The 24121-nt window shown below is 45.1% G+C and overlaps 1 protein-coding gene across 2 annotated transcripts in view; it reads left to right on the top strand.

Moving 5' to 3' along the window:
• The window catches only part of ncoa1 (nuclear receptor coactivator 1), a 30681-nt gene extending 9806 nt beyond the window's left edge, over positions 1–20875 (top strand). Inside the window, exons 3-22 of one of the 2 annotated variants that reach the window (XM_079572256.1) lie at positions 8471–8576; positions 10607–10773; positions 11016–11122; positions 11586–11763; positions 12195–12368; positions 12510–12599; positions 12729–12869; positions 13135–13282; positions 13354–14257; positions 14400–14615; positions 16187–16448; positions 17197–17361; positions 17614–17728; positions 17827–17995; positions 18457–18768; positions 19055–19156; positions 19235–19631; positions 19787–19949; positions 20028–20217; positions 20302–20875. In XM_079572256.1, coding sequence (XP_079428382.1) covers positions 8488–8576; positions 10607–10773; positions 11016–11122; positions 11586–11763; positions 12195–12368; positions 12510–12599; positions 12729–12869; positions 13135–13282; positions 13354–14257; positions 14400–14615; positions 16187–16448; positions 17197–17361; positions 17614–17728; positions 17827–17995; positions 18457–18768; positions 19055–19156; positions 19235–19631; positions 19787–19949; positions 20028–20217; positions 20302–20493 — 4281 coding nt within the window. In that variant the 5' untranslated portion in view covers positions 8471–8487 and the 3' untranslated portion in view covers positions 20494–20875. Of the gene's footprint in view, positions 1–8470; positions 8577–10606; positions 10774–11015; positions 11123–11585; positions 11764–12194; positions 12369–12509; positions 12600–12728; positions 12870–13134; positions 13283–13353; positions 14258–14399; positions 14616–16186; positions 16449–17196; positions 17362–17613; positions 17729–17826; positions 17996–18456; positions 18769–19054; positions 19157–19234; positions 19632–19786; positions 19950–20027; positions 20218–20298 lie in introns of both variants that reach the window. The other variant, XM_079572255.1, reaches the window with a different exon arrangement.
• Positions 20876–24121: the final 3246 nt, after the last annotated feature.

Below are 24121 nucleotides of genomic sequence, written 5' to 3'. Positions count from 1 at the left end.
CAACGTTAACTTACTGCTATAGAGCTGTGGGAGACGGTCACGCAGGTGAGTCAAGAGGTTCGAAGTATTGCTGCATTTGGAGACACTTTTTCTTGCACGCTCCGCAAACTGAACTCTGAGGCTGATAGATCCTGCGCGCTGTCGTGTCGGACATGATTCCAGCTTCGAGAAAGTTTTGTTTGGGTTGCAAACAACAAAGTGCGCATGCGCGGAAACTGCAGCAGATGAGACGGTGGCTGGTGAGGCTCACCGTGCCTACACCGCGGGTGCGGTTATTCACCGAGATAATAAAAAAAACACAAAACAAGACGGTAATTTTCACCGTCAAAATTTTTACCGGGGTTTACCGCTACACCGGTTACCGTGACATCCCTAAACACATACATACATACATCGAAGTATCACTACAGCTGGTCACGTGACCCATGTATCGCTTTGTTCTGGGAGTTGTGGTTCAGTGTGTCAAAGCGTTTCATTGGCTCAATGTCTTTCTGGCTCAGAGCGTTTCAGTGCGTTGCTTTGGGTTGACAGTTTGAGTGAAAACTGTTATCATGAACCTATGTTCAACAGGCAACACGCAGGTGGTGAAATGGGGCTTGGAGGGGTTTGTTTTAGGACGAGCATGAAGCACCTTGTAGAACCTTTGACGACACTTTAGGATGAGCTGTTTTCTCCTCTGGCCCCCCATTTCCATGTGTCAAGCTCTACAATTGCTCCACTGCATTTGCCTAAATCAGCTCTGCCTGAGTGAAGTAAGAAAGAGAAACACTTTGATGGGCTCTGTCGGCCTGGATTTCCATGTGTTGGTTCTTCAGTTGTGAAATGAGAAGGTGCAGTAACAATGTTTGTACACAAGATTTCAGAGTTTCAGATTGAAGCAGTACTAAAGCTCCCAATTGTTAGGGAAATACTAAAGGAGTCCGGAGGAGATGTGGATGGAGAGACGGGACACGGTCTGGATGTCTTACATGTTAGAAGTTTATTACCGTATTACAGGCCTGGAGACATTTGAACAGTCAACACAATGTTCAGAGCATTGATCATTCAGAGTCTGGGGATACTTCCACATGAAGAGAGCTATATAGCCTCGGTTAGACGTAGGCACTAACAGTCTACCTCTCGGACAATGTGCCACGTTGACTAGGCCACAAGTCATGTAGAAGGTCGGCGCCTGAATGTTCCCCTTTGACAGTACAATATGATAAGATTCGAAAGGAATGTGCTATGGCCGAATTAACTCTATAATTCTCCATCACCAATCTTTTGAGAGACTTTTACAAGGAAAGCGCCGAAGTAAGGTCAATATCAGAGTATGGTTCACTTTATTGTTCTCTGCGTTTGACCCTTCCTTTAATGGCGATGGGGGGTTTTGTAAAGAACAATGGGCGACCGCAGTTCAGTTTTGGGTCGAGCAACCAGTGGAAACCCCTCCAGGCACAGAACAGACAGACCCTAATGGTCCAGGAGTTGAACCCTGGACCTTTTACTTGCAAAATAATTAGATGGTTCGTTAGCTGAGGCCCAAGTGCCATAACTAATAATGAATATGAGAGAGACAGGGACTGCTTGTGAAATCTTATATGGATCCAGAATGTTTTCTGGTAGCTTTCACATGGTCCTAAAATGTTTTACAAACTCAGAGAAACTTTGATAGGATGTTCTTGTTTCCCTGATGAGCAAGAACTACCGACCACATTGTGCTCAGCTGGGCTCTTTGTCCAGCACATGAATTCGTTGCAATCCATAGCCCAACGCTGTTCAGCTTTTTGGTGTAATACCAAACACCGAAATGCAAGTTCAATGTGACAGCTGCTGTTGAAATCCTTGTAATACAATGTACTTGTGGAAAAAGCCTCTTGCTTCGGCTAATGGGGACTGAAGTGTCTCGATATCCTAAGATTTGGCTCAGTGGTTCGCGCTCCAGCACATGGACAAGTCGCTTGCTGCAGCATCATGAGACTGAACCCTGGCTAAACCCGGTCAAAAACTGAAAATGTCCCGCAGACCACATGAGAGAAACATGGACAACTCCTCTGTACATTTAGACCGGACCCCACAGTTTGAAAAACACTGCTGTCATTTAGTATTTAGCAAAGAATAAAGCCTTGCACTCGCGTTCCGTGCTCAATGCCTCGTCTCTCCCTGGGGGCTGCCCGGGCGTCCCAAGGCTGTAGCGTAGGCCTCCCACGGCGCGTCCCGAGGTGAAACCAGGACACACACAATCCTGCTAAAATTACACACAGTACAGTGGCGCTCAATACCGCTCTGAATATTCATGCGGGGCTCTCAGCCGCAGTGTCGAAACCAGTTTGAAAACGGCGCTGACGATTTTGCAGCGATTTGATGCATGGCCGCTCCGAGCTGTGGTCCAGACTGTCAATGCTGCTTCTTGCAGACGGAAAGACTGTCTTTGTTTTCTGTTTTAAAACCATGAAGATCAGGAAGACATTGTATGCTCTGTGCACGGCTGTTTTGTTTTGAAGGTTTTTTTTTAACAATTAAGCTTAAGGCAACACTGTGTTGCTTTGGTGTGTTGGTGCTAGAATGTCATTAATAAAAAGTCTTGCATTGTGTCCTAAGAGTAGATCGTGGATATAAATTTGAATAGAAGTTAAAAAGTTACTGAACATTTTCTATGCTCTTTAGTTATTTTCACCTTAAGAGGTTCTCACTGTGTGCTGAAACATCAAAGTGCGTCGGAAGGTTATTGTGTTCTTGGAGAGGATTCAGTCTTTGTTTACCTTGTTCTGAGAGAGTTTCATATTTTTTCGATATACACATCTCATGATACTTATGAAAGAAAAGAATCCAGTGATACAGTGAGAATGTGAAAGCCGCAGATCTCTGTGTTTCCTGTGTGCAGTGAGTCTCATTGTGCAGGGAGTGCTGTGTGGCCGGGCTGCTGCTGCTGCTGCTGGAGACGCCTGTATACATTAGCAGCTCATGTCCTATATTCTGGAGGGTGGGCCTTAGCAACAGTGACTGAGCAGCTTCGCACGGGACGTACCATGTCCCAACGCAGGCAGGGGTGCGAGTATTTACACTGCCCGGGACTGTAGAGGAACGAGGATGGGGGAATACGCTGTCATATGTCACAGAAATCTATTTGTAGGTCGATTGGCTAACTTTATATGGTCTGTCTGTTGCAGATGAGTCGACCCGTGTTTGATTATTAGCGTTATTGAAATCAAATCATGAACATGTCTTTCTCTGTAACTTGCAGCATCAGAAACAGGAGAAGGTTTTCTGACGTTTAACACAAAGCGTTCACTGAATACCAGGATATTACACTTATTTATATATATTTCTTCTAGTTTGCATCTTTCAGAGTCAGCTCTCTGTCATTCACAGATCGTAGTTTTTGCCGTTTCTTGAGGTACATGTTTGAATCAATAAGTAAATGTGGACCAGCTTCCAGAAAATGATGGTTTTGGTTCGAATCTCTGCTCCCTCTATGCGGACTGTCGTTGTGTCCTTGGGCAAACCACTTCAAGTGAATAAACAATCAGTTCAAGGCTGAGTGTCCAGAAAAGCGGAATATAAAACCAACGCATTACTTTTATCATTTTTATCATTTCTCTTTATGAAATTGCCTGAAGGATCCTGAACACTCGCGCCACATGTGATCAAATCTTCATGTCTCCTCCTGTGCTCCCTGTGGCGGAGGCGCTGTTGGTCCGCCCCGCTCCCCCTCGACAGTCTGTACATCCTGCGTGCTCCCTGTGTGCGCTCCCATCACTACGGCACGACAGCACGTGCCGTCTCAAACAGGAGGAGACATAGCCCAACGCCGCCGTGCGAGGCTGCGAGGGGGATGGAGCGGGCGTCCTCCGTCGTCTCGTTTGGATTCGTCGTTACGGAGGCTCCATCATCCGCCGCTGTCCGCATGCACGGGTCATAAGGTCTGAGCGAGGAGACATGCTGATCCCAATCGCCGTCCCCAGAGGTGCGGGGCTTTGGCCGCGTCGTTTGGCTTCCGCTCGTTTGGCACTTTGGGAAATATCGGGGTTTTGTTGGATTGTGCATTTAATCAAACTGTTATTGCGATCAATCTTGCTCATCTGCCTGGTGAGGGCAGCCCTGTGGAGCTGCAGCTCAGAGTTTGGACTTTGAGGAATTAAACTGAAGGCAATTTTGTGTTGAATGGGATGGAAGGTGAAAGCTGTTTGGAAATGTCTCTCATCAAGCAGTTTAGTAAAGGGCATTATTGTTTGTTTTCAGAATTAAATCCAGATCGATTTGTTTTGATCCTGAGGTTTTGCACAGCCCATAGTTAAAAACGATTATCTACTGTAGCTAATGGGGTGAATCAAATTGCCAAAAGAACAGACTTTCAACCATCAGTTTTTTGTTTGCAGTTGGTCAAGATAGAACCAACCCATTGAAAATAATGAATGGCAAATAAAGCACTTACTCATTAATAAAGTGTTTTGTCTTATCAAGACTTAAACAAATGCTAAACCAGGACCGAATCAGCACAAGTTTCCATTTCCTGGGGGTTTTGTTTTGCAAATCTCAATCAGATGGAGAACTTAAGTGATTTTGCGATGTATTTATGACGACTTTATGGATATTGCATTACTTAAAGGCACAATGCGTAACATTTTGGATTCTACTGTTGCCGACACAAAACATGCTCCGTATGACCGTAACAAAATGCTGTTGTTTGCTGTGGGTAAACAAAGAATTCATTTGGATAAGGACCTGTCCTGTTTAAATCTCATTTGGCAGCCTTTAGTCAACGTCTCCATGGCGATGAGCTGGAGACGTCCCGCTCCCAGTAAAGTTAGTCAGGTCTGAGGAGCTGAGCCACTCACTGCAAAGACACATTGTCGTTTTATATCGATGTTTTTCAACGATAATATAAAGAAATTGTTTCTTAATGTTTTGCAGTGTGGCTTTAATTATGTGACAATAATTTGGTGATTTGTTTTGCAGCCTTCATAGAAACATTTGTCTTTTGAGAGAAAAGTTAGAAACAACATGTATTTTATTCACTCCTATTGAAGGTTAATGATCAACACTTCTTAGTAATTAAAGAAGTGGCCATTGAGTTTTGTCCCGTACACGTAATGCAAGCTTTGACTTGTGTTATTTTCACTATTCCAAAACGGTTTTAAAGGCTGTAAACAGGGCTGCCGAGTCGTATATCAAATGCTAAAGCTAAACCTGTTGAACCCTATTCCAGCATGTGACAAATAGTACAGTAGTTACAGTATCTGTGTGAGAGAGGCCCGGACCGTAAGTCTCCTGTATTTTGTCAGCTGCGACGCCCATTTATTTATGTTTGTCTCTGAACTGTATACGGCTGCTGAATGCAAGTAAGGTAACACTTCCTCTACGGTAAATCTGAATATTTCTATAAACACTTGAGGAGCAGGTGTTTGTGTCACAGCAGGTCCATGAAGAATGCACTCTGCAGAAACATTTTATACTGTAGTTACTTGTAGTTCTGTATTTTATACATTTCCAACACACCTCACATTGACGGCTGATCATATTTTTGTTTTAAACAAAGTCGGAGGAGTTTCCTAAAGCTCTGGGACTCAAGCTTTTTGTCTTTCATGCAGTTACATTTAGAAAGATAAACTGTATAGAATGTTTTTTTTACTTATAGCAAAGGCTTCTGATACACTTTTTATCTTTAATGCTATGTTTAGACTTTCAAACAATTAAACTGTATTTATAATGTGCTTTTCATACAAACAATCGATGCACAAAGCAACTACATATTATAAAATCTCTAGATGAATTACGAAGGTCAAAGCAATTACCTTCATAAAGACTTTCCGCAAAGCGTCCCATTGGAACACATAATATGAGGACACATTGGCTGCTGATTTCTGATGTTTTCATCCAGCACAGAGTAGTGCTTTTTAGTCATTTCAGCCGTAATGTCCATCCTTCAGCACCGGTAATAATTGCCCTACACTTAGTCCAATTGTCCTCTGTGCTTAGAAGTACATGTGTACCACAGACTTACCGAAACGATCAAGGCAGAAGGAAATGAACTGTAACAAATGCAAATCGAAATCAGTTTATTTTGATATTTGTAAAGTTTATTGCACCAGGTTTGTTCATTGCAAAACTTTAAACATTTAAACATGAAAATCAGCCAAACCGTAAACAGTTCCCAGAGGCCGACTGATGTGGTTTTTTGTCAGGCCGATGCCGATATTTTGGGATTTTAATTGGCTGATCCTGATATCCCGATATTTCAAATTTCTTGTGTGTAATCCTATATGAGGCTTCTAAAGTGTAAAATGTGTTAAACTGTGACAGCAGGATGTGTTTTCTTAGGGGCATAAGGCTGATTTATTAAAAACATTCCTGTCCTAGTTTTCTCTGAGTGAAAAAGTGAATGGTCCTCTTTTCTCCAGTGTGACATCAATATATATACAGTCTTGATTTTTTCTTCCAAAAGAGATGTCATCATTTATCAATTATATCAATCGATAAAATAATGAAGAAAAAACATTAAACAAGGATCACTGGACTATTCTACATTATTTCCTTGGGGAAATGACAGGCTTAAGGTTGCACTAACATAAATGATCTCATGATATTATGTTAGATCCGTTATTTCATAATGTAAAACACAAACACTTGGCCACTGCAGCAGTGGTTTTAGTTTATTTCTTTACGTGATCCAATCATAGTTTCTGTCTCAGTCCTGCTTAGTTGATGTTAGCATTAGCATCCTTCCTCTCGCTTTGTCACACTGATGCTAACCGCAGCATTTTGCACAGCGATCAAAAATATAATTGCGGAGGTTAAAGCTAACTCAGCGATTGAATTCTCCAGGTTCTGATGTCCATATTCACTGAGGTTTAGTCTGCGAGACTTGTGTTTAAGAGGCTTTTTTCAGACCGATTTTCATTGTGATGTTTCTCAGTCCCCTTGAGGCCTAAGAGGGTGTTGTTGAGCTCATATTAAAGCTCAGACTGAGCTCTTTCCAGAGTCTCTATCACTTTCGGTTCCGGAGAGATTGGCGTTTGTCAGCATTAGATCGACATACAGCCAATATAGAACAATTCCCAAATATCGGCCCGACATATCGGTCGGCCTCTAGCACCCACGAACACGTGTGAAGTATGAACATTATAAAGCATTTCTTTTGTATTTTATGAAGAGGCGCAGCAGTATTGATAGGTTTCTCAGCCCTAAAGATCTCAAAATACACAATTGTATTATGCTGAGTTGACTTCAGACCTGCGGTCCAATTTTGGCATTTTTTTTTTTATATATATATTTACCCTCAACACCAAAGAACCCTCTAAAATGGTTTCTAAAAAGATCTAAACTCAGGTGTAATATTTGTGAATGTGTTTCCACATATAGTTGAGGGATCTGAAATACTGTCCATGCCGTACACCACGACTCACAGATCCATCTACTTTATTCCTCTGATTTTAATAACTGTATTAAACTCCCCTACACTCAGCAGCCTCCGTACGCCAGTGCCTCCCCACAAAACAAACCTTGGATGTGAGCTGGAGCGCGCAGCCATAATTCCAGTTTTATTAATAGACAAACCGAGCTTCTTCAGCGTTTATTGAATAGTGCAGCGCCTGAGCGTTTGAGGAAAGAGGCTCACTTATGTTTTTATTGAGTGCTAATGTGCTACAGTGCTCTCGCCGCGGCAGATGACTACAGTACCCTCTTTTTTTTTTTTTCTCCTCCTCATCCTCCGTGCGCGCGCTGAAGGAGGAAGGAGAGAGGGGTGAACTGAGGTGAGACGTACACACTGGCAGTCAGGAAGGATTAGCGTCCTCCGAGCGGCGCGGGCGCTCACAATGGACGCTTGTTTTTGGATTTAAAGGCGGACCCCGGGCCTATATCACTGCGTGTCCCAGGGAGCTACAAACACATTTTGGGAGGTTGTTCACCAAAAGCCACCTTGCTCTTGAGGAAGTTACATTTATGCAAAGGCTCAAGATGTAAAAGCATTTTCACCTCATTCTGTAATAAAGACGCATTTTGTAATAAACTTTCTGCATTTATGTTTTTTTTTATATAAAGGTTTTAGGTTCACGTGGCCTCTTTTACTTCTTAATCACGTCCATCTTTCTAGTTCTACACTATACACACTTCTAATGCCTTTGAATAATTGTGTTTCATTTGTTTTGGTGAACGCAGCTCGGGTTGATGCTCTCAATGAACTGTTGTACTGCTGCCTGTTGCTATAGTGACAGAGTCTGGTTCATTCAGTTGTTAACAATGAAAATTACAATAAGACAAAATAATCAAAGTCATATTTATGATAATACAGCAGTAATGAGAGTTTCCAACGCTGTATTGGGCAAATGTTTCATGATGCGTTTCTTGTTTAAATGTGAGCTCAGTCATGTTTCACAGTACATTCATTTATGCAACACCAGAAATAAGATGAGATAAACCTTTATTGTAATGTAAATGTAAATCTAACGTGACGAGCCGATCTAAATGCACTTGTTCCTGTCTTCCTCAGGCCAGTCACCGCTGAAAATGAGTACAGTCGGGGAAAGCCCCCTGGACCCTGCCACGCCAGAGTCCCGCAAGAGGAAGGGCTCACCATGCGACACGTCAGGCCAAAGGTAACCACAGGAGGAGGCGCCCATGGTGTTTTGGTCAATGCTGTTTGAAGAAGGACAACCAGCAGCACATTTCACCTGTGTCTGTGCAGTGCACCGCTCTAGAGACAAAAAACAATAGCATCAGAAATGCAGTTGCACTTGACCCTGAGACAAAAAGGTGACCCATTTGTGGGTGGTTGTCTAAACATGTCTAAACAAAACAGTTTTATAGAGAGGTCTGGGGCCGACCGTTTATAATAACCAGATAATGCTTTGCTATAATATCAGCCCCTTTATGATTATAATAACTAGGGTCTTATGCTTAAACTGGATGTGACTTGTGTCTGAACCAGAAAACACTTATTGTAAATGCCTTACTAAAGCATATATAAAATTATCTCTAATTAAATGAATAATGTCTAACATTGCGGACATTGCACCAACTGAAGAAGCGCAATAGTGCAGTAGTTTGAACTGCATTTCTTTACCAACAAATGTTTTGTCCCTCAGAGGCCACTCTAGTTCTTTTGCTGATTGAAATCAGTTTTAAAAATACTCCAAAATATTCCTTGTTTTGGAAATCATTATCTTACTATTGTACCTTCAGAGCCCTCTGATGTCCGCTGATCTAAGAGACCGGGGCTAACGGCTAATGTCCTCTTGTCCTCTTGACCGGTGCACTCACACGGCACAGCTGTCCCGCCTGAGCACCGCGTGTCCCTCTGCCCAGTGCTCTGCTGCTGACCTACTTTCACCACTGTCCCACACACACACTACATGACTCCCTGGCTTTTTTTCTCTCTCTCTCATGTTTACCACATACCTTGCTGTTCCTCCTTGGCCTCAGAGTGTATTAGTGCAATTTGAGAAGAAGATGAAGCACATGGCTTTAGTGCAGAGCGGGAGCAAAAGGCCCAGCGTGTGTTATATAATGCTGGTTTTCCCATTTACCCTCGCTTTGTTATATTTGAAAGTGAGTCAGTCAGGGCTGATCAGGGCTCATTTTGGAACGGACTTCCCCCGGACCTAAGTGATGTGACGTAAACGGGCGGAAGGCCTTTGATTTGTCTGACCAAGAAGAAGACAGCTCTCTGAAACAGGCATAGATTTCATACGCTATTTCATGGCATAACGCGGTTGTAAAAGGGGATTTTCCCAGACTTCCGAATGATAGCAATAGCCACTGTTAGCATGACATTAGCTACGTTAGCTTACCTTCATAGTTTTCTTTTAGAAGCTTCTTTCCTTTAGTGCAGAGTGCGACTGTAAATGAAACATTACAAGTACAAGGTAACGTGTACTGTTACTGTGTCCTGTGTCCTAAACTGTGTAGAATTAGACTGAGCTGTAGGAAAAAACCCTGTCCTGTCTTGTGATTGTTTACTGCACTATAGATATATGGGCGAAAGGCTGCGCACGCAAAGGAGTATTTAAACACTGTTTACTTTAAACTACTCAAATGATTTTCTTTTACTCTTTGTTCTAAAATCTTTCCTTTAAACTTTGTCACATTTTTGTTAAGTGTGATTTGACCTGTTTGTAACGTTGAGGGTTGTGTTTTTGAATGGAAAGGTGTACGTGCATATCCTGGGCTTTTTAGAATGTCACCTCTTGGCCTTAAAGTTCAAATATTTTGTTTGAACACTTCAGTGCAGGTCTACAGCAAAAGCTTCAATCCATAAATACTGTATCTTTGATGTTTAGAGTGAAACACAGTTGTAGCCAACATAACAAAAAAAACAAGCAAAAAAACATTACTATAGATTTTATTCTCACTCTTTATACTTGGGTCTGGATTTTGAGACATAGAATAGTTTTTCACTTTGACCAATAGAAATCTCACCTTACTTGACGGCTTATTGTGAATAATGTTACTGGAAAAGAGAAGGAAAGCTTTACTTGGCTATTGGAAAACCATTGGGTCAAATTGTAAATATACAGCACCAGAATCTTAACAAATCACAAGTGTCTTTCTGTCACTGATCACTCGTATAAAGCAGAAATCTGAATGAAAGTGTCTCCCGTCATAAAAGTGTGTGTGTTTTGTTCAGTGTGGAGAAGCGCAGACGGGAGCTGGAGTGCCGTTACATCGAGGAACTGGCCGAGCTGCTGTCGTCCAACATGAGCGACATCACCAGCCTCAGCGTCAAACCCGACAAGTGCCACATCCTCAAGAGCACCGTGGACCAAATCCAGCAGATCAGACGGCGCGAGCAGGGTCAGAGCTTCTACATAATGTGCTATTAATGTTGGCTGTAACGCTTTGTCAGTCTATGATTGTGTAGTCAGTGTTTTTGAGGCTCTTCTTGTTGAGCCGGGTAAGAACTGTCTTTCAAATGGGACTATAAGATTGCGCTGTACTTTTTTATAAAGTAGTATTGTCCATGTAGCTGTATATTTTCTGTCTTTAGCATACAATATGTTTAACTGACAGTATGTGTGTGTCCATTTCTCTCACAGAGAAAGCAGCTCTTCTGTCTCCAGACGACGATGTGCAGAAGAGCGACATCTCGTCCAGTAGTCAGGGGCTGATGGAGAAGGAGGCGCTGGGGCCCTTGCTGCTAGAGGTGAACAGCTAACTAGCTAACACTCTCCTGAAGGCAGACTGAAGGATATGCTAACCTCTAATTAGACTATACAACAATGACATGAGTGCTACAGGCGACATCTACTCATTTAGATTATGTATGATGCTCTGCTGCTTTTGGGTCTTCCAATCTGCTTTCACATGTGGGGGATGTGAAGTGTATTGCTCAGGCTACTTTACAATGCCCTGAAGTATTTTTCTGTTTATTGTAATGTTTTGGGTCCTTGCGCCATCTGCTGGCAACTGCGGTCTTTTTGGATATACAAACATGAGGAATTGCTTATTATTGTATTCCATGCATTTACATGTTTATGTTTTTCAACTTGAAATGTAAGGGCTAAAATCTGTCCAAATGTAGTAACGAGTTTTTCTTTCATTCACACGTGCAAACAAAGTCCATATGCAAATGTTAAGCTTTATTAATGAAACCGCTTTTCCCTCAGGCTCTTGATGGGTTCTTCTTTGTGGCGAATCGCGAGGGCCGCATCGTGTTCGTCTCTGAGAATGTGACCAGTTACCTCGGCTACACGCAGGAGGAGCTGATGACCTCCAGTGTGTACAGCATCCTCCACCTGGGAGACCACAACCAATTTGTACGCAATCTGCTGCCCAAAAGCCTTGGTAAGTGAGTTTGTATAACAGACCATCAAGGTAAGATAAAAAAAAAAAATGAAGACAAATGACACAAAAAGCTTTGAGAGCCACATCGCAGTGTTGATTTTTAATTGACGACCAACTTCTGGAGCTTGAAGGAAAATGCTCTGGCTGTGAATGTGTGAACGTACTGGTGTGACAAGTGATCGAAAGAAACAATTGCTTTTCTGTGCTGATTTCTCAAAGTTTGCTCCTTAGCGAATGAATGTTAACAAAGAGGAGGAGCCTTGATGGTTTTTATAGGAACAGATAACTGATATGCCACAAGGTTGGATCCACATTTTGTCATTTTTTATTATCACAGTTTCCCTTAGTGGGAATATTCCTACAGCAACAATAAAGTTCTTTAACCTCAGATATTTTTGATGAGGCCTCGTCTCTTTGGTGAATGTGTGCAGTAAATGGCGCGCCATGGCCCCAAGAGCAGGGTCGGAGGAGCAGCCACACGTTTAACTGTCGCATGTTGAAGAGGCCTCCGGACGAAGCGGACTCCGAGAACCAGGAGGCCCGGCAGCAGTATGAGTTCATGCAGTGCTTCACCGTGTCCCGCCCCCTGCAGGAGGAAGGAGACGGTACGGTCCCGTTATATTTTAGTTATAATCATTTGAGCAGTGGATCAGTCTTAAAATGTGTGACAACTGTAATAGGAATCTGTTTATTTCCAATCTGTTTGATGAATACATTTTCTCATGATGATCCTGTCTTGTCTTCAGACCTCCAGAGCTGCCTGATCTGTATCGCCTGTCGAGTGCCTCGGCCACAGCCCGTCACAGAGTCCTTCATCACCAAGCAGGACCCCACAGGTAATGCCATTTGTGCAGCCCTCCCCTAAAGTAAACGTTTTAGAACAAAAATAATCCATAGGAATAAGAAATAGACACCCTCCTCAAACGGCTGTATTAGAGTCATGATTATTTGCTTTGACCTTTCAGGGAAGATCATCTCCATAGAAACTAGTTCTTTGCGAGCAACGGGACGACCAGGCTGGGAAGACCTGGTCAGGAAGTGTATCTACGCTTTTTTCCAGCCGCAGGGCAAAGAGCCCTCCCACGCCAAGAAGCTGCTGCATGAGGGTGAGCCTCTTATCTCTGTCTGAGTGCCAGCTCCACACTATAGTTTTGACTGAGATATTTTCCTGTCACATAAATGAAAGCGTGTCTATTATTATTGCACACCCGAAGTAATCTGTATCAGGTGTAAACAATGACTGTGGTGTGGAATTGTGTTATCCCTTATTTGTTTATCAATGCAGTACACTTGTGTGCCTCATTGAAAACAAAGTGAGAGCAAAGTCTACCGTGGTTTCCTGTTTTGATGTGTGTGTACACTGCTCCACAGTGATGACGCATGGCACAGCTGTCAGTCCGCTCTACCATTTCACTCTGAGCGACGGCACGCCGCTCAGCGCTCAGACCCGCTGCAAGTTCTGCTGCCCCCCCAACCCTGACGTTCAGCCCTTCATCATGGGTGTCCACACTATTGACAGGTAAGACTCATTCCCTCAAGGCGCAGGTTATGACCAAAATATCTTTTGTAATGTGTGGATTGTTCTTTCAGGGAACACAACACTGCTAGCTCTCAGGAAAACACTAACCCCAGCCTTCCACTGTCCCAGGGCAGTAATGCCCAAACGCCCTCTCGGTCCCCTACCCTGCCCCCCAGCAGTAATTCATCCCTAGGCTCAGGCCTCACCACTTCGAGCCTTCACCACAACAACAGCAACGCCTCATCCCACGGACAGAGCCCGGCCACACCCACTGGGTACCTGACGCCCAATCGGACGTGTACACAGCAGGTCAACAGCCCCTCCCCTCTGAGCAGCCCACTCACAGCCACCCCTACCTCATTTATGTCGCCCAGGATGCCACGGGCCAGTCCTGGGCTAGGGGGCAGCCCTCGAGCCCCAGGGAACCCCTTCTCTCCTTCCACAGCGGGCCTCCACTCCCCTGCAGGGGGTGGGAGCAGTGGTACCAGCGGTGGGACAGCGGGGAGTTTCTCCCTGTCATCTCCTGTTCAGAGACAAGCAAGTACCCCACGGCCGTCCTCTGCCAAACCCTCAGAGGGATCGGAGGGAGGTGCAGAGGATGCTGTCAAAAATCCTGTTCCTTCAGTTTCCCCTCTGAGAACCCCTCGCCTCAACCAGCTCCTGGACAGCAACGGGGCGGGAACTGAAACCAACAACATCCACAACAGCTCAACGCCTCACCCCAACCCCCACCCCACCCCACAGTGCCCCGCATCTCACAGCACTCTGACGGAGAGACACAAGATCCTGCATCGCCTGCTGCAGGACACCAACGACTCCTCCAACTGCGCAGAGGACAGCAGCAACAAATCTGAAGTGGACATCAAGAAGGAGCCTCCTGCCAGCCCCGCTCTGGCCACAGGGGGCGCCAAATCCAGCTCCAAAGAGCCGCAGGACCACCAGCTGCTGCGCTTCCTCCTGGACACAGACGAGAAGGTATCAGCCCAGTACAGAGTGAGAAAGTATTCTGGCTGTTGCAGGTGTTAGCTCACTGCTTCACAGATCACAACAGTAACTACACATAACGGTAGACCAGGAAGCTTTGTTTTGTCTTCTAACTTTTGGTTGTGTGTTGAAGGACTTGGGGGACCTGCCGCCTCCCTCAGCCTTGAGCCTGCAGACGGTGAGAGTGAAGCTGGAGAAGAGAGCCAGCGAGTCGGAGTCATGTACTGGACCCCTTCCTACAGGGAGCTCCGCTACCTCCAAACCTCCAGGGGTCAACTGCACCCTCACGTCCGGCGTCAGCCCCAAGGCCAGTCCTAGAGACAGCCGCAAGGACAGCAGAGACTCCACGGTACAGAACCACACGGCTACTATTCTTCTCATACTTGTAAATGAGCCCTAATGTCTGTGTCATTGTGTATCCAGATGTGTTTTTTTGGTAGCCCCCTTAGTTTTAGTTTTAGTCTTCATCTTTTAGATGGAGACGAAGACGATGCGTATATATCTGCCTCACTGTATTTAACCACGAGAGAGAAGTGACCACATACACTTTCCCGTAACATCAGGGAAGTGTGCACGACTGCACGTGCGTGCGTGACGGCGCATTGACAGGTTGCTGCCGTTGTCAAGAGAATAAGTTTGTTGAGCAGCTGGTCGTTGTTTCATGGGTGATGGTGCGACGTCTGGTGTGGGCGCGTGTGAACACGGACTGAACTAACTTTGGAGTAAATCCAGTTGGAACTAGGGTGGTCTCGGGCCGATCCATAAGCCACTCCAACATGTGTGAAAACAGCCTAAGTTTCCTGGTTTTGTTTGGTTCATGTAAACACAGAATCCTGGTTTCAGTTTCATGGATAAACCTATATTCAGGTTATTACAAACCAGTACATTCTCACTGGGATATACCCACTGTTTCCAGGATACTGTACCATGTAAACACGGTGTCTTGTTTTTTTTACCATTGCTGACGTACTGAGTATGTGCAAACCTTTGAAACAGATAAGGCAAGAGCAAACACTTTCCAACAGCCATTTTATCTGGTACCTGGGCTTTTAAAACCCTGTATCTTCTAAAAATTAACATTGAAGTAACCAACAGTAACAACTTTTTTTCTCCGTGGTATCTCAGGTTGGAAGTCGGTGCTGCTTTCAGAGCAAACCAATTTTTATCTAATCTTCTTTTTTTATTCTTACGTCTGTCAATGATGTTGGCAAAGAGCTCTGCTGTTTTAAGTGCTTCATTGGATAGTTCTTGTCCTTGTGCTAGAGAAATGTCTGAAAAAATGCGTTACAACATTGCTAAAGTATTTAGCTCTTTACCATATTCGTCATTAGCTCCGCCCCTCTCTGGAGCCTAAATATCCAGGATACTGTAGTTGCTCATGTAAACAGAGATATGAGTGTCCTGGTTTCTCAGACACATGTTGACATCATATCCAGAATATTGTCATAACCAGGATATGCCTAATAACAGGTTACTCGAGTGCATGTAAACACACTCATGGAGTAATAAACAATAGTTCACAATTAACACTGTTTTTTTTATTCTTTGAGCTTTGCACTGTCGTGGCACTGGGTAATTTTCTGACAGCCGTTGTAAATCAAGGTGAATGTTTATTTTCTTGGACTTTGGCTCCACTGTAGGCTTAGCTACCAGCTGCAGCCTTTGAAGCTCCCTAACCTTTGACATTTTGTCCCCCACAACTCTCTCCTACTGTTCATTTGCCCCATTTTCTCCACCGCATTTTCAATTCACTCTTTTCCACAAATGCCACCACATTTTTTTGACACTCGCTGTTCTGTGTTTGTTGAGCAGCGTCCTATTATTTTGTTTATAATGTAAAGGTTCACAATCACTTGGAAATGTTATGAATGTACAGTTTCTCATGCAACATAAAGGTGAGTGTTTCTCTCTCTCTCTCAGATGTCCGGAGCTGCTGTTGACGTGGACCCTCTCACTCAGCTGCTGCCTGGCCTCAGAGGCCCAACTGGGGCCAAACAGGGCAGTGAGGATTCGACCCCCCAGCTCCAGTCGCCTCTGCCCCCACTACAGGCCCTGTCCCCCCAGCTGCACTCCCCCTCCCCACAGCTCAAACTACAGTCCCCTTCTCAGCTACAGCCCGCTGAGCCCAGCACTCCTCGCAACGTCAGCGTGAAGAGGGAGCCCCCAGGCACCCCCAACAGAGGTACCACCTCCACTTGACACAGTCCAGGCTGTGAAAATTACAAATGCATTTTACACACGCTTTTCACACAAGCTAAAGTTTTCACACCATTTGTTCAGACCATAGACATAATAATAATAATAGACTCAGTCTGTCTCCTCACTCCTCCCCGTTAATAACTACGGGGAGGAATTTACACACTCCCCCTACCCTGCTCTGACAGAGCATGTTCCTAAGAAGGGCATAAGGGCGGGATCTTCACTGTAGACTTGTCCTTTGCGTGACGTGTAGTTCGATCGTAGCTCAGCAGTATACGAAATTTCTAAAATGTTTCTTACGAAAACCAGCCTGATTTCTTTAATTGTAATTAACACAGCGTTATCACAGGAGCAATCTAGCTGTAAAAAGTTTCCAAAAATTACAAACCAGGCGTTGCAGTTGCTTAAAATGTGTGGAAAGTGCAATGCTAAGTAATGCAAAACTAGCTTGTTTTGCCGCCCAATGCCAGCTGTGCAACCGGCCATTGGTTCAGACCGTATGTACATCAACACCCCCTAGTGGTCGTTATATGATATTAACCCAGTTAATATCGTTGTGTGATATTAATCCGCATCTTTGGAAACAGGCTAATCATTTATTCCAATGATCTATTTACAGGTTGTTGTTGTTGTTGTTGTTGTTGTTGTTGTTGTTGTTGTTGTTTCTGTGTTAATCATCAACACTCTTTTAGTGGGAGTTCAGTTTTTAGCATGTGTCTCTGTTGGGGCAGGACTGAGCGATGGTGGACCTGCGTCTGGCTGCAGTCTTCAGAGTCAGTCCTCTTTTGACTTCAATCCTCCGACACCCAACCAGAACCAGAGCCAGAGAGACCCCTTCCTCACCCCGAAAGACAGCAGCCCCTTCCCAGAGCAGGACATCTTCAGTTCAAGCACTGGTACAGTCGCACACACCACTGGGCCATATTTGACACTGGATTTGGTGATAGTAAAACTCCTCTGGGTTTTCTTAAAGTTCATTTTTAAAGGTAATTCAAGGTGATTCACAGAGGAGTGTGAATCCAGAACTGATTTCTTAGATTATTACAATGCATCATTTTGATTATATTGTTGTTTTCTTGTTCTTTTATTACTAAAGGCCAGGGTCTTGTGTCTATCATAAAGTTAAAAGTCTCTTAAATGTTTTTCAGGCCTAACCAAGATGGACGTGGCCGACTCCCAGTTCCAGCCTTTGGGCCTGTCTGACACTTTGCCTTTTGACGTTCTGGGAAACCCTTTACAAACTCCTCTGGCATCACCACAAGAGTAAATAAACCTATTCTTTGCATGCAGTTTTTAGTCAGTCTTGAAGAAATCATAGAGTGATGAAAACACTGACTTGTTTGTGTTGATTGTTGGAGCAGACAGTGCGTGCCCTGTACACTGGATGATGTGCTTGGGCCTCCCACCACACCTGAGGTGCGGACCGACGAGAAGGCTCTGCTGGAACAGTTGGTGTCCTTTCTCAGCGGGACAGACGAGAGTGAACTGGCTGAGCTGGACAAAGCCCTTGGCATCGACAAACTGGTCCAGGTGAGTGAGAGGAGACCGTACAAACCACATCATATTCACTCACTGATCTCACACAGAGCAGCTGTGATTTATATACATGAGGAAAACAGGCTTTCTACAAACCCCTTTTTCATCTTGAATAAACTGTAAGACAACTACTCTGCTGGCAGTGGAGATCTTTTGTTCACTATATAGAAAACTAGATTTGGCATCCTGCGCTTTCACTAGCCTTTTGTTTGTGTGTCAAAGTGCTGTCACAAGACCAAACTTATGTGGACATTTTAGTTCTTGGTCACTTACTTTCTGTACAAATAATCGATTTAGTGTCTTTAGTGAAAGAGAAGATAATTGGATATAAGATGCAATGATCTCAGCAGAAAGACCCTGATACAGTACAACCACAGGAAAACACTATACTGTCTAGTTGTGTAACACTATCATTCCCTTCTGCTTTGCTAATGTCGTTCATCTTGTCTCCTCAGGGTGGCTGTTTCGAGCCTGTGCCCCAGACGTTCCCCACACAGCAGCCCACTGCCACCCCTGTGTCCCTGGACCCCAAACTGCCCTCTTACCCCTCTCAGTTCACAGCAGCCCCTCCGTTTGCTCCAGAGATGGCAGCCGTGGGGCCTCAAGTCATGAGCTTTGGGACGCCCCGCGGGGTCTTCCCTGGTGGGACGGCCTCTGTGGGTATGAGGCAGGCCATGAACAGACCCCAGGTCATGGGCCCTCAGCTTAGACAGGCCCCCAACCAACTGCGGCTGCAACTTCAGCAGAGACTACAGGGCCCGCAGCAAGTAAGTCCAGTCTGCTGTGTGTCCACTTCTGTGAACGATCCATTTGTCCAGCATTACGTCCAGGAGACGACACGAGCGCTGTGACTGATTTGTGGTAATCATTTCTTTGCTTTTCATCACTGCTCGGGACTTATTGACGCAGCTTTTTAGCGCTTTCCTCTGAGAAGTTATTAAGCTTCATATTTCATTGATTTAAGCAGTCTTCTACTTTCATCGCTCAATAAACAGGATCCTTTTGCAAATTTAAGGACTTCCTTGTAATAAATGATTTTCTTCTGTGTTTCAGATGCAAAACCGAATGGCCGGTCTGAACCAGTTTCCTGCAGGAACTCAACACATGAACGCTGGGGTTCGACAAGGAGTCCAGCAGCCGCAGATGGCTTCTCCAGTAAGTCCTAACATCACGCTCTTGTGCAGACTACATTAGTGTGAAGTGTATTGAGTTGTGTTTGTGCCGTGTCCTCAGCAGCCTCCTCTGAACGCCCAGATGGTGGCGCAGCGGCAAAGGGAACTCTACAGTAACCAACACCGGCAGAGACAGCTCTTTCAGCAGAAGGTCTTGATGATGAGACAGAACATGGCGACCGCTCCCACTGGAGGGGTGGGGCCAGTGCGGATCCCAAAACTAGCCCCTGTCACCCCACAGCCGCCTCAGCAGTTCAACTTCCCACAAGGGTACAGCCCCGTGACTGGAAACCCCCCTACCTCACCCAGTAACTTCAGCCCCATGGCGGCCGGGCCTCTGGACAACAAGCTGACTGCTCGAGTCCCACTCAACCAGGCGCTGCTGGGGGCTGTCCCGGGACAGTTCAACAATGTCAGCACGATGCAGACAGGACTGTTTCAGCAGTTTGGAGGAAACGGTGAGTGCTTGATCAAAACCTCTTACAGCGTCTTCAGTCAGATGATTTGTCTCTGCTTTTGTTTTTTGAAAATGCTCTTTATATCAAATCATATTATCCAATAAGACCTAAAACAAATACTTGCATAGGTTTGTTCATTTCTCCCATAACTTTAGTCCAAACAGACCCAGCGTTCCCTCCTGAGATGAGCCCTACCAGCCCACTATTGTCTCCCCAAAACTCCACCTCCCAGAGTCCTCTGCTGCAACAAGTCCCGCCTCCCAGCTACCAGTCTCCAGACATGAAGAGCTGGCAGCAGGCTGGCATCAACAGCAACAGGTTTCTCCTTTAATACCACTCAAACATGTCAGCGTTTTGTGTGAGCACATCATTGACCTGTGAGTTTTGCTGATGCAGCCTGTTCAGCCCGTCCGGCCAGAGCGCAGGGCAGACATTCAGCCAGCAGGAGGCCTACAACAACATGAGCATCACAGTTTCCATGGCTGGGGGCTCGGGGGGCGTGGCCTCTGTGCCTTCAATGGGGCAGCCCATCGCCATGAGCAACAACAACCTCAGCACCATCGGCCCCGTGTGCAGCGACCAGCCGGTGAGTCGAGGGTTCAATCTCCTGTTTTGCAAGAACAGAAGCTGAAGCGGATACTAAAGCCGCCGCCCGCTTTGTCTCCAGCAGGTGGCGCAGGTGCAGCAGGTGCAGGTCTTCGCCGACGTCCAGTGCACGGTGAACCTGGTGGGCAGCGACTCCTACCTGAACCCGGGCGCCATGGTGGGGGGCGGGGCCTCCCAGAAGGGGCCCGTCCCGCAGGGCTCCCAGAACGCGCAGGCCCAACAGAAGAGTCTCCTGCAACAGCTGCTGACCGAGTGACCCCTCCCTCCCTCCCCACCACACCCTCCTCCACCTCCGGCCCGCCCCCTGCTCTCTCTCTCCAGTTCTTCTCACTGATCGGTTATGTTGTGTGGGGGGGGGAGGCGGCGGCGAGGGATACGATTAAAGGGGGCTTGCGTTTCTTTGTACCGCCCAGTGACTTCTTTTTTTTTTTTTTTTTTTTTTGAACCGGATGGAGTCAGGAGGAGCAGCGGCGCGTTTTGAAACCTGCCTGTCGAAATCTGTCTGACGACCTGTCTGTCTGCCTCAGCCTATTATTTTTTTAAAAGGCAGTGTTGTCTTGCTGCTCATTCAGTGACCTTTTTTTGACTTCCTGCTTCCTGACGCCCCCCCCCCTTCAAACACCCCTCCCTCTCCGAGTGCAAAACGAGGAAAAAAAAAAAGAGAAAAAGAATTATACGTTTTTTGCCAAGTTGTCGTCACTGTCGAATCAGGGCCGACCTCCTCCTCTGGTTTAGTTTCGGTTTTTTTTTTTCCTTATCATTACTTCGGGGAGGGGGGGGGGGGGGGGGCGGGGGGGACGGTTTGCCCGATAAAGCAGTGCGTCTCGGGAGTACGGAGTCACACAGCTGCGCTTCATCACGACCCCGCACCACAGCACCTCTGGCTTTTCATCATTTTTTTTTTTCTTCTATTATTATTTTGTCGTGTCCGTTCGATCCGGCGTGTCATATCCTCTGCCTGTCTCAGCGATGTGGGAATGTTTTTTTTTTTGTTTTTTGTTTTTCTCAACAATGGTTACAGACCTCTGGCATTGTTTTTTTTTTTTTTTTTGGATAGCAGCTCTTGTTTCAGCCGGTCTGGGACTGCGTATGTGTCTATCTAGCTAATAAACAGTGCCTGGTGGAAGCGCGAGTTTCTCCCAAAAAGGAAAAAAAAAAAACACACACAAAAAAAAACAAGAAAACGCAAAACAAACGACAGACTCAAGCTTCTTCTACTTCAAAACATATTAGTCTATTTTTTATTTGTAAAACATTTTTCTCGTACATTTTTTTGTTGTTGTTGTCGTCGTCGTCGGAAAAAGAAATACTTCTGCTCTCTCTACCGTTGTCGAACTTTGCTCACCAGAAATAAGAAAAGCATTGGTGGATTGGTGCATGGATGGGAGACAGATGGGATGCTGCTCAATTTTTTATTTTATTTTTTCCTTTTTGTTTATTTTTCAAAACTATATAAAAAAATGGACTGTTATGGTTATTTAACTGTCTGTCCGTCAACATTTTAGCCCTCACCTCAGCAGCTGTGAATTATTACGGAGCCCCCCCCTTTTTTTTTTTCTTTCGTTTTTTGTTTGTTTATTATTTAAAACGGGGGTTTCACTTTTTTTCTTTCTCTGTGTATCTCATTGCTCTCTCTTTACGGCCTATCAGTGTTTATGCCATGTGCACCGTGCAGGGGGGTAAGGATTGTACAGTACAGAAGAACAAAAGACTTGGGGATGACGTGCTTTCCTTCCAAAAAAAAAAACAACCCATTGGCTTCTCAAATCTTTTAATTCAATCCACTTTTTAGTTTTGACAAAAAAAAGACAAAAAAAAACGTTACAGCCGAGGAGGGAGATTTCCCTATTATGAAATGTGAAAAGAAATTACGCTCCCTAAAACTCAAAACGGTTGGATTTGTTTCCCGTCCTCTTTCCTGGGAGCTCGTTAGCCATCTTGCTTTTCCTCTTCTTCTTCTTCTTCTTCTTCTTCTTCTTCTTCCTCTTTTGTTTTTATTCTTACGTTTGTACAATGCTTTTAAGAGACCTTTTTGTTTTGTTTTTGTTTTTTTTCCGAGAGTATGTGTTTGTAACCGTTGTATAAAAAAAAAAAAAAGAAAAGGCGCGGGACGTTGCCGGGTCTGGTGTCCAAAGCACTGTACTCCAAAAAAAAACAAAAAAAACAACAACGCGCTTTCGGATGTTGTTCCTGTATATTGACATTTAAGTAGAGGCTTTAGAGATAGAAGTTCTTTTTAGAAACGAAAAAAAGAAAAAGGTAAAGTAAATGATGTGATGGGTTAATTAAGCGTGAAATTGAAATCATGAAACCGGCGTAAAATATAGAAGAATATAGAAAACAAGAGCAAATGTGTTTAGGGGGCGGAGGGGATTTTATTTTGAGCTCTGTCCTCCTTCAGGTGACTTCACTCCACTGGCTTCAGTTCTGCCCACTACTGTCGCTCAGTCAGACACTGTCTCTCCGCAAAAAAAAACAACAATCTCTTAAGCCAAACACCCCCCCCGCTCAGATCTGGAGAACAAAACAACATTTACAGAAACCTCAAACCTTATCGGCACATCGGATTTAACCGCTAAAGCTTGTTACACTGTGCGACACATCTGTTTGTCCCGCCCCAAACGCAAGAGAAGTATAATACAATACAAATACAAACTACATGCTGTGGTGTTATAGTCAAACGTTTATGAACTAGGCTCGGTGCCCGTCCAGTTTGAGTTTTTCGAGCAATCCAGTCCAAACGTTTCACTTGTTGTACAAAATGAAAGGAATTTGGATTTGACGGACAAAAAAAAACCCAGAACAGCGTCGTTTATTATGAATTCGACACACTTTGATTGGCAACAATAATGCGAAACTAGACCCAAGCAGTGGGACGACCCAGCGCCGCTGCAGTTTCTACCTCACAGCAGGGATCCGACCCGGGAGTCCCGCTAAAAAAACAAACCTAGTGTTCCGCAGCAGAAGCACTCAGTTCAAACACTCGGGTGTGTCCACAGTGTGCGGGGCAGAGGGAGGTTTTTCCTGTAGATGCCGATGTTCTCCCGGTCGAAAACCCCGCGATGGACACAGGGCTTTTTCTCGTCGTCTTTTCCGTACCAGGCGCGCCTCCATATGCAACAATACTCCCAAAAAAAAAAAAAAACTAACAAAAACGATAGGTCTACATTCCACAGTCAGCCAAGTGACAACCACTTTGTGTTTTCAGCCGAAATGCCAGTTCTGTTCGAGAGATAACCACCCCCCCCAAACAGTGTCGCAGGAGTCCCACCCCTGCGTACGGACTCCGCGCCTCGAGCTGAGAAGAAGCTACGGATGTGTGTGTGTGGTTTTTTTCTGTTTTTTTTTTTTGTAGGTTTCGGAGCACCTTTCGATCACCCCGTCGTCGTCGTGTTAATGGAAAGCACTTGTAGCAGCCGGAAGAGCTGACTGCCAAGCACTTAAATAGATTTGAACTGTTGGGTGCAGCGGCGGCGCCCAGTTATAAAGCTTCCCTCTACCTCAAAATGGGCGTCCGCCGCTGCAGCCAACACGACTTTTTTGACCGTTCGTATTCCACTTTGAGCTTGTAAGTTATACAGAAGGACAAACCTGAATCCAAAATCCTTAGAGAAAACCGCCGTCCACATATCATGTCACGGACAGTTGGTGGAGACTGGCAGTAGATGGTCCCGTGTCACTGTTTGGTCCACACGTGTACACAAAGTGGTCAGAAGTATTTTTCGAAGGATTTCTTCTTTTTCTTTTTTTTTGGTCCGTGTCAGCCTCGTCGCCCCCCCCTCCCTCCGACCCCTTCCCTCTGTTCGGGACAGTCATTCCTATGGAACAGTTTCTTCTGTCAACCCGCGACAACATGCCAAATACAAGCGCTGCATAGGGAGACT

Source organism: Gobius niger, assembly GCF_951799975.1.
Source record: "Gobius niger genome assembly, chromosome: 15".
In the NCBI taxonomy this organism is placed as follows: domain Eukaryota; kingdom Metazoa; phylum Chordata; class Actinopteri; order Gobiiformes; family Gobiidae; genus Gobius; species Gobius niger.
Note: the sequence above shows the minus strand (reverse complement) of the source record. Positions and strands in the feature narration are given on the sequence as shown.